The following is a 9,364-nucleotide window of genomic DNA, read 5'->3' as shown; positions in this document are numbered from 1 at the left end:
AAACACAGGAAAACAATATTTTTAAGAATACATTTTGATCAATTTAACAATATATTAAAACAACAGTAGCAACAAAATAATCATATGATTGCCAAAAATGAAGTATAGTCAGTGCAGAATAAAGAAAAGTAAAATATTCAGATGCTTTCTTTTTTAACCCTTAAAGTCTTCCTGTGTCCATAAACTTAACCGAGTTTACAATCTCACAAAACATGAACATCACTTCACAAATATAGATATTAGTGAAAATAAACATTACAAACAATATACAGTACATTTGAACGACACTGCAAAAACACAGATATTTGTGAAAATAAACATCAATCAATGAAAAATATCGCAAATAAAAACGCCAGTACATCGATACTATCAATACTTGGATCGACCTTCCCCCTCAGTCCACCGCCACTACAACAACAAGGAAGGATTAAGCTAGCAGGCTAACACGCGGCCAGAAAAACTGCTAACCACACCGGGAAGTCCAGCCTCCGGAGACCGGGAAAAGTAGCAAAATATCAGTATCGGTATCAAGCGAATAGACCCCGCTTCCCATTCCGTAGCCTCTGTGCGGATGGGAAGCAGTTAGCTGGTGTGGAGCCGAACCGGGAAGCAGGCGACGGTGTGTTAAAATGGAGGATGAGGAGGTTGCAGAGAGCTGGGAAGAAGCGGCGGACAGCGGGGTAAGAACCACCAACACAACAAACTAGCCTAAAATTGTTCCCGACTTTATTTTAGGTACATGTATTTTGGTAAGATGCATTGTTTAGTTTGGTACAATCGGATTTATTTTGCTAACAGGACCGGCCGGGCTCTCCGGAAGGCCCCGTTGACAAGGTAGCTCAACGCGCTATGTCCATTTTCCGTGGTTTTCATTGATGCTAGTTTTTTTTATTTCAATTTAAATTGAAATTGAATTTATTTGAAGCTGATCGTCGTGGAAGTGACGAGCTGCACTGGATTGTAGCGTCACGGCAGTGTGTTGTGGTTATGACAAAATATGAGCTATAATGATGATAATGGTGACGTATTCATAACGGCTTTTATTTAAGTTATGTTGGGATAGCATCCACTCTATGCTACAGCAGTAGCGTATACATTCAAAGTACTAACGGCGTTAGAATTATATAGGTTTTCTTTTACCTCGGAAGTACGACAGCACGGCTACGAATGACGTCACTTCCGTGTTTTCGCTCCTTGCTGCTCGCAAGTCGGAAATTCAACATAGACGCCTCCAATTGAATGTTTGCGTTTTTAATTCAACAGTCATATCCCCCCTTTTCCATAATTTACAACGGACTATTAGACCCACAATGGAATAAATGTATACATCTGAGGAAAAAAAGTTGTGAATTAATGAGGGAAAAAGTTGTAATATTCTGAGAATAAAGTCGTAATATTATGAGAATAAATTCATACATTTGCGAGAATAAAATTGTAATATTACGAGAATAAACTCACAATACTACAAGAATAATGCTGTATATTTACCAGAAAAAAGTTGTACATTTACAAAAATAGTTGTACATTTATTAAGAAGTCATAATTTTACAAGAAAAAAGTTGTAATATTATGAGAATAAAGTCGTTTTTTGTTTGTTTTTTTTAAATTTATTCTCATAATATTATGAGAATAAATTCAAACATTTACAAGAGAAAAAAGTTGAATGAAGTCGTAATTTTATGTGAAAAAGTTGTAATATGAGAATAAAGTCGTAATATTATGAGAATAAATTCATACATTTACAAGAATAAAGTCGGCCATTTACAAGAGAAAAAAGTTGTAATATTACAAGAATAAACTCACAATACTACAAGATTAATGCCGTATATTTACCAGAAAAAAAGTTGTACATTTACAAAAATAGTTGTACATTTATTAGATTGAAGTCGTAATTTTACTAGAAAAAGTCGTAATATTATGAGAATAAAGTCGTAATATTATGAGAATAAATTCATACATTTGCGAGAATAAAGTTGTAAATTTACAAGAGAAAAAAGTTGTAATATTGCAACAATAAACTCACAATACTACAAGAATGATGCTGTATATTTACCAGAAAAAAAGTTGTACATTTACAAAAATAGTTGTACATTTATGAGAAAAGTCATAATTTTACAAGAAAAAAGTTGTAATAATATGAGAATAAAGTTGTTTTTTTTGTTTGGTTTTTTTAAAATTTATTCTCATAATATTATGAGAATAAATTCATACATTTACGAGAATAAAGTTGCCCATTTACAAGAGAAAAAAGTTGTAATATTACAAGAATAAACTCACAATACTACAAGATTAATGCCGTATATTTACCAGAAAAAAAGTTGTACATTTACAAAAATAGTTGTACATTTATTAGATTGAAGTCGTAATTTTACTAGAAAAAGTCGTAATATTATGAGAATAAAGTCGTAATATTATGAGAATAAATTCATACATTTGCGAGAATAAAGTTGTAAATTTACAAGAGAAAAAAGTTGTAATATTACAACAATAAACTCACAATACTACAAGAATGATGCTGTATATTTATCAGAAAAAAAGTTGTACATTTACAAAAATAGTTGTACATTTATTTTACAAGAAAAAAGTTGTAATATTATGAGAATAAAGTCGTTTTTTTTGTTTGTTTTTTTTTTATTTATTCTCATAATATTATGAGAATAAATTCAAACATTTACGAGAGAAAAAAGTCATAATATTACGAGCATACATTCATAATACTACAAGAACAATGCCGTACATTTACCAGAAAAAAGTTGTACATTTACAAAAATAGTTGTAAATTCATGAGAATAAAGTCGTAATTTTACGAGAAAAAGTCGTAATATTATGAGAATAAAGTCGTAATATTATGAGAATAAATTCATACATTTGCGAGAATAAAGTTGTAAATTTACAAGAGAAAAAAGTTGTAATATTACAACAATAAACTCACAATACTACAAGAATGATGCTGTATATTTACCAGAAAAAAAGTTGTACATTTACAAAAATAGTTGTACATTTATTTTACAAGAAAAAAGTTGTAATATTATGAGAATAAAGTCGTTTTTTTTGTTTGTTTTTTTTTAAATTTATTCTCATAATATTATGAGAATAAATTCAAACATTTACGAGAGAAAAAAGTCATAATATTACGAGCATACATTCATAATACTACAAGAACAATGCCGTACATTTACCAGAAAAAAGTTGTACATTTACAAAAATAGTTGTAAATTCATGAGAATAAAGTCGTATTTTACGAGAAAAAAGTTGTAATATTCTGAGAATAAAGTCGTAATATTATGAGAATAAATTCATACATTTGCGAGAATAAAATTGTAATATTACGAGAATAAACTCACAATACTACAAGAATAATGCTGTATATTTACCAGAAAAAAGTTGTACATTTACAAAAATAGTTGTACATTTATTAAGAAGTCATAATTTTACAAGAAAAAAGTTGTAATATTATGAGAATAAAGTCGTTTTTTGTTTGTTTTTTTTTTATTTATTCTCATAATATTATGAGAATAAATTCAAACATTTACGAGAGAAAAAAGTTGAATGAAGTCGTAATTTTATGTGAAAAAGTTGTAATATGAGAATAAAGTCGTAATATTATGAGAATAAATTCATACATTTACGAGAATAAAGTCGGCCATTTACAAGAGAAAAAAGTTGTAATATTACAAGAATAAACTCACAATACTACAAGATTAATGCCGTATATGTACCAGAAAAAAAGTTGTACATTTACAAAAATAGTTGTACATTTATTAGATTGAAGTCGTAATTTTACTAGAAAAAGTCGTAATATTATGAGAATAAAGTCGTAATATTATGAGAATAAATTCATACATTTGCGAGAATAAAGTTGTAAATTTAAAAGAGAAAAAAGTTGTAATATTACAACAATAAACTCACAATACTACAAGAATGATGCTGTATATTTACCAGAAAAAAAGTTGTACATTTACAAAAATAGTTGTACATTTATTTTACAAGAAAAAAGTTGTAATATTATGAGAATAAAGTCGTTTTTTTTGTTTGTTTTTTTTTTAATTTATTCTCATAATATTATGAGAATAAATTCAAACATTTACGAGAGAAAAAAGTCATAATATTACGAGCATACATTCATAATACTACAAGAACAATGCCGTACATTTCCCAGAAAAAAGTTGTACATTTACAAAAATAGTTGTAAATTCATGAGAATAAAGTCGTAATTTTACGAGAAAAAAGTTGTAATATTCTGAGAATAAAGTCGTAATATTATGAGAATAAATTTATACATTTGCGAGAATAAAGTTGTAAATTTACGAGAGAAAAAAGTTGTGATATTACGAGAATAAACTCACAATACTACAAGAATAATGCTGTATATTTACCAGAAAAAAAGTTGTACATTTACAAAAATAGTTGTAGATTCATGAGAAAGAAGTCATAATTTTACAAGAAAAAGGTTGTAATATTATGAGAATAAAGTCGTTTTTTTGTTTGTTTGTTTTAAAATTTATTCTCATAATATTATGAGAATAAATTCAAACATTTACGAGAGAAAAAAGTTGTAATATTACGAGAATAAACTCACAATACGACAAGAATAATGCCGTATATTTACCAGAAAAAAAGTTGTACATTTACAAAAATAGTTGTAAATTTATGAGAATGAAGTCTTAATTTTACAAGAAAAAAGTCGTAATGAGAATAAAGTCGTAATATTATGAGAATGAATTCATACATTTGCGAGAATAAAGTTGTAAATTTACGAGAGAAAAAAGTTGTAATATTACGAGAATAAAGTCGCAATATTATGAGAATAAAGTCGTAATATTATGAGAATAAATTCATACATTTGCGAGAATAAAGTTGTACATTTATGATAGAAAAAAGTTGTAATATTACGAGAATAAACTCACAATATGACACGAATAATGGCGTACATTTACCAGAAAAAAAGTTGTACATTTACAAAAATATTTGTAAATTTATGAGAAAAAAGCTGTAATATTATGAGAATAAAGTCGTAATATTATGACAATAAATTGGTACGTTTACGAGAATAAAGTCGCCCATTTACGAGAGAAAAAAGTTGTAATATTACGAGAATAAATTAATAATACTACAAGAATAATGCCAGAAATCCCCAGAATTTACCAGAAAAAAAGTTGTACATTTACAAAAATAGTTGTAAATTTATGAGAATGAAGTCGTAATTTTACGAGAAAAAAGTAGTAATATTATTAGAATAAAGTCGTACATCTACAAGAAAAAAATAATAAAGGGCATGCTGCATGTCTCCCCAGGAAATAGAGAGAAGACTCGAGGCAAAGCTGAAAATAAATCAGCAGGCAAAGTAAGTACAACATTGAAATTTTAAAAAATAAAAACCCACACATCTATCAGATTTTTTTGTTTTCAATTGCTGAAACCTCATCTGTGCAGGAAGTCCACTTCAAGCTCACCTGTGAGAACCGCCATCGTGATCCAGGACTCATCTCTTCCTGCAGCACCGCCACCGCAAATTCGAATTTTAAAACGTCCGTCAAATAACGGCACTGCGGGGAATGCCGCATCTTCATCTCGACCTTCCCAGCAGATGAAGTCTTTGGCGCAACGTGAGGCCGAGTACGCCGAGGCCCGGCGGAGGATTCTGGGTAGTGCTTCATCGGAGGAGACCCCTCAGGACAACCCATGCCAAGACAGGTAAAAAAAGGACACTTTTTTCTATTGCTGTCCCTATCTAATCCCTACCTAATACATTTTTATCACGTAGTTTAGCCTTTTTCCAGTAACCAGTTGCAACGCATCGTTAATGTAATAAGTCGGGGGTGTCCACACTTTTCATCAAAAGTTACAGCAGCCACTCTATTTTACATTTTTGTAAACCAACCCATATAGATATACTGACAAGTTCTGTATATTTAAAGAAGAAACAGCTTGCATCTCATTAGCACACAACTTTGGTGCATTCAAGGACCGCCCAACCAAGTGAGACAAGTTGCCGCTGTCAATAAGCAACATAATCATGCAAAAACTTTTTAAATGTGTGTGATTTTTAGAAATAAAATATTGTCCCATATTTATTTTTTTATTCATTTATTTAAAAAAATTGATAAGCATTCATTCATTTTCTACTGCTTTTTCCTTGCGGGGGGTGCCGGAGCCTATCCCAGCTGTCTTTGGTACACCCTGGACTGGTGGCCAGCCAATCACAGGGCACATATAGACAAACAACCATTCACACTCACATTCATACCTATGGACAATTTGGAGTCGCTAATTAACCTAGCATGTTTTTGGAATGTGGGAGGAAACCGGAGTACCCGGAGAAAACCCACGCATGCACGGGGAGAACATGCAAACTCCATACACAGTTGGCCGAGGGTGGAATTGAACCCTGGTGTCCTAGCTGTGAGGTCTGCGCGCTAACCACTAGACCGCCGTGTTGCCCTTATTTAGTTTATTTTTATTTATTTATCTTTGTCCTGTCCAGCAATTGGGTCAGGTAGTATTATTGATCTAAATCAGGGGTCTCAAACTCAATTTACTTGGGGGCCACCGGAGCTAGGGTCTGGGTGAGACTGGGCCGCATCAGGTTCCCCCCCCCCAAAAAAAACGCATTTATTAAAAACAGAAAAATGAATAATCTTAAATATAACAAAAGCTCTGATAAAACATTCCACTGTTCTCAAATATCTTACTTTTTATTTTTCTACACAAAATAAGCTTAAATAGCCCAAAACTTACCACTTCCACACGGATAGGGAGGATAACTACAGTTATTTAACCTTTAACATGAACATTAGTCAAAGGTAATAATTTTTTCTGGGTACATGATACCATACAGCATCCATATCAAACATTAAACTTTCATATCAAGGCGGGGGCCTCAAATAGTGGCCCGCGGGCCGCGTGTTTGAGACCCCTGATCTAAATGTCCTTACATGCTAAACAGATTTGCCGAGTCAGGCATCATGTTATATGGCGTATTATTGGGCTTTATTCGATGTTTTGTTGTTATGCAAATTTGGAACAGCCGGACCGGAGCATGAGGGGATAGAAAAGAAGAAAAAAAAAATTCAGTACAAAATTCCTGCGATTCACCTTCTTGGTTGTGTTTTGATCTAATCATTATCATTATCTTCGTTCCTATAGGTCAGTTCGTATGACGACGCAGCAAGCAGCCTCGGACGCAGTTCGCCCCAACAATCACATCATCCGCCAGCCCACCGGCCCCGACGGCACCTCCGGTTTCCGACTTTGCAGATAAAACAGAGCTGCTTGCTTTTTAAGCGGTCAAATGAAGAGCAGTGAAGAGCAGAGCGGCAACGTGAAGATATACACAATGAACTTGTCCGCCCGCTCGGCGCTCGGCCGATATGGTCTTTGCCCTCTGCCTCGTTTTATCCCTCCATGGAACGACGAGAGGGGTTGGCGGAGATTAGCAGCGTACCCCCCACAATCCCACCAGTTCCACACTGTGAAGGAGGCTTTTTTTTGCCTAGCATCCCTAAACACTGTGATACTTTGCTATACCACGAGGTGCCCTTTGAGTCCTACACCCGTGGAGAGGTGAGTGTGCGGGGTTGTCGGGTGTCGGTCCCTTCGAGGTGAATTCAGCGAGCCCATCGGAGCCGGGCTTCCCGCTCATCACGCAAGTTGAAAGGGGACTCGGCCAAGATGGTGGCGTTTGGGTTGAGCGACCGGAATACAAGGCGGGTCATCCTGGTGTCACACTTTGAGGTGTAGTTATAACACATTAGGGGCCCGAAACTGCACCCCGCAGCCTGCAGGCCTCCACCGGGGTGCTGGGGGCTGCCGAAATGTCACTGCAGCCCTTTGCCGAATATAAGGTTAGCGTTTCATTCACATTCAAGCAATAACAAATTTATTTCATCACCCCGTTTTCTGTGTTCAAATGTGGACTTTTATTTTGGAGGACTGTTTAAAAGGCAAAGTAGTCAATTTAATCGCTAATACTGTAGACTAGGGGTCTCAAACTCAATTTACCTGGGGGCCGCTGGAGCTAGGGTCTGGGTGAGATTGGGCCGCATCAGGTTTTCCAAAAAAAACCAAAAAAAACCGCATTTATTAAAAACAGAAAAATGAATACATTTTGTTTTGGTTCCGATTTTCTACAAGAAAAGCTCTGATAAAACATTCCACTGTTCTCAAATATCTTAATTTTTATTTTTCTGCACAAAATAAGATATAGACAAAGATAAGATAAGACAAAATAAACTAATCAAGAATAAAGAAAATCAATCAGTAATAAATAAATTAAAATTAAATAAAATAACATTTATAATAAAATAAATATAATAATAATAAAACGGCAAATAATAATAACTTAAGAAACCACATATAGTTGGTTGGTAGACAAATTATTTTTTTCAGATTAAAATGAACAAAGCATTATTAGAGCCCTGTAGACATTGTCTTAAATGTTCCTGTTTTAGAAAATGAAACAAACTTACAGTATCACTCGGATACTGTGAACATCCAGCAGCAACACGATGTTTTGGCTTGACTGCTATTTTGATGGAAAAATATACTGAACCAAGTCGACCATGTTTACTCTGATTTAGCTGATTACGTCAAGTCCGTCATGGGGCCCCCCTCTCCAAGTCAAGCTAAAACGTCGTGTTGCTGCTGGATGTTCACAGTATGAATGGGGGGGGGTATGAGCTGAAATGTCCAAAATTATTTCAGTCATAAACGACAAATGTCATTTTTCAAATTTACCATTCGCTTTCAAAATCTGCAAAAAAAAAATTAGCAAATGATGGATAACATATTTAAGCAAAGTTGATAAATCATGTCAACGGGACCCTTTAAGTGCCTGCACTGTATGAGCTTTTCAAAAGTAGACATCAAGTAAACAAAGTGTCGTCCCGTGAAAATAGATGCGGTAAAAAATTAATAAATTCATGTAGAAGTTCAGACATTTCATACGAAAATTCTGTTTTTTTGCCATCACTTAATTCATACTAACTTTTATGACTGCCTCTTAAAAGGATCGGATTCGAAAGTCGTTAGGAACCGGAATCGTTCAAATTCTCGATGGCCAACCCCAATGATCGTACGCCATTATTCTGAAAAGTGACTTTTTGTTGCCTAAGCAACCTGAGAACTGAAAAAAATGATTTTCATTATGAGGATTCTTTAGGAATATAGTCAAATTTAACTCTGCTTTTTTTTTTTTACACTATTACGCAACTTTACACTTACGGTATTCTAATCAGCTTGTCATTCAGAGCATTAAAATGACATAATGCAGCATTTTTTTACCCCCATAATTTTATTTAAATTTTACTTTTCACACACTTTTGCCTTAAATCTTTAAACCACAAAGACGTGTGTTGTTTTTTTT

The 9,364-nt window shown here is 33.5% G+C and overlaps 1 protein-coding gene across 1 annotated transcript; it reads left to right on the top strand.

Annotated features, from left to right (window-relative positions):
* The first annotated feature begins 383 nt into the window (after positions 1-383).
* Positions 384-8,196, top strand: LOC131106543 (SUZ RNA-binding domain-containing-like). Its single transcript, XM_058055717.2, has 4 exons — positions 384-680; positions 5,295-5,344; positions 5,434-5,694; positions 7,147-8,196. The coding sequence occupies exons 1-4, from the start codon at positions 630-632 to the stop codon at positions 7,259-7,261; spliced, it is 477 nt and encodes a 158-aa protein (XP_057911700.2). The 5' UTR covers positions 384-629; the 3' UTR covers positions 7,262-8,196.
* The last annotated feature ends 1,168 nt before the right edge of the window (positions 8,197-9,364 follow it).

The sequence above is a fragment of the Doryrhamphus excisus genome, linkage group LG18 (assembly GCF_037039965.1).
Source record: "Doryrhamphus excisus strain RoL-2023G ecotype Guam linkage group LG18, RoL_Dexc_Guam_v1.1, whole genome shotgun sequence".
Lineage (NCBI taxonomy): Eukaryota > Metazoa > Chordata > Actinopteri > Syngnathiformes > Syngnathidae > Doryrhamphus > Doryrhamphus excisus.
The sequence above is the reverse complement of the archived record's forward strand: the minus strand, read 5'-3'. Positions and strand labels throughout refer to the sequence as shown.

Excerpts from the sequence above, each read along its gene's own strand:
- LOC131106543 (XM_058055717.2), top strand. The coding sequence starts at position 630 with ATGGAGGATGAGGAGGTTGCAGAGAGCTGGGAAGAAGCGGCGGACAGC. Across the intron at positions 5,345-5,433 it reads AAAATAAATCAGCAGGCAAA|GAAGTCCACTTCAAGCTCAC; the intron begins GTAAGTACAACA and ends TCATCTGTGCAG. Across the intron at positions 5,695-7,146 it reads GACAACCCATGCCAAGACAG|GTCAGTTCGTATGACGACGC; the intron begins GTAAAAAAAGGA and ends TCGTTCCTATAG.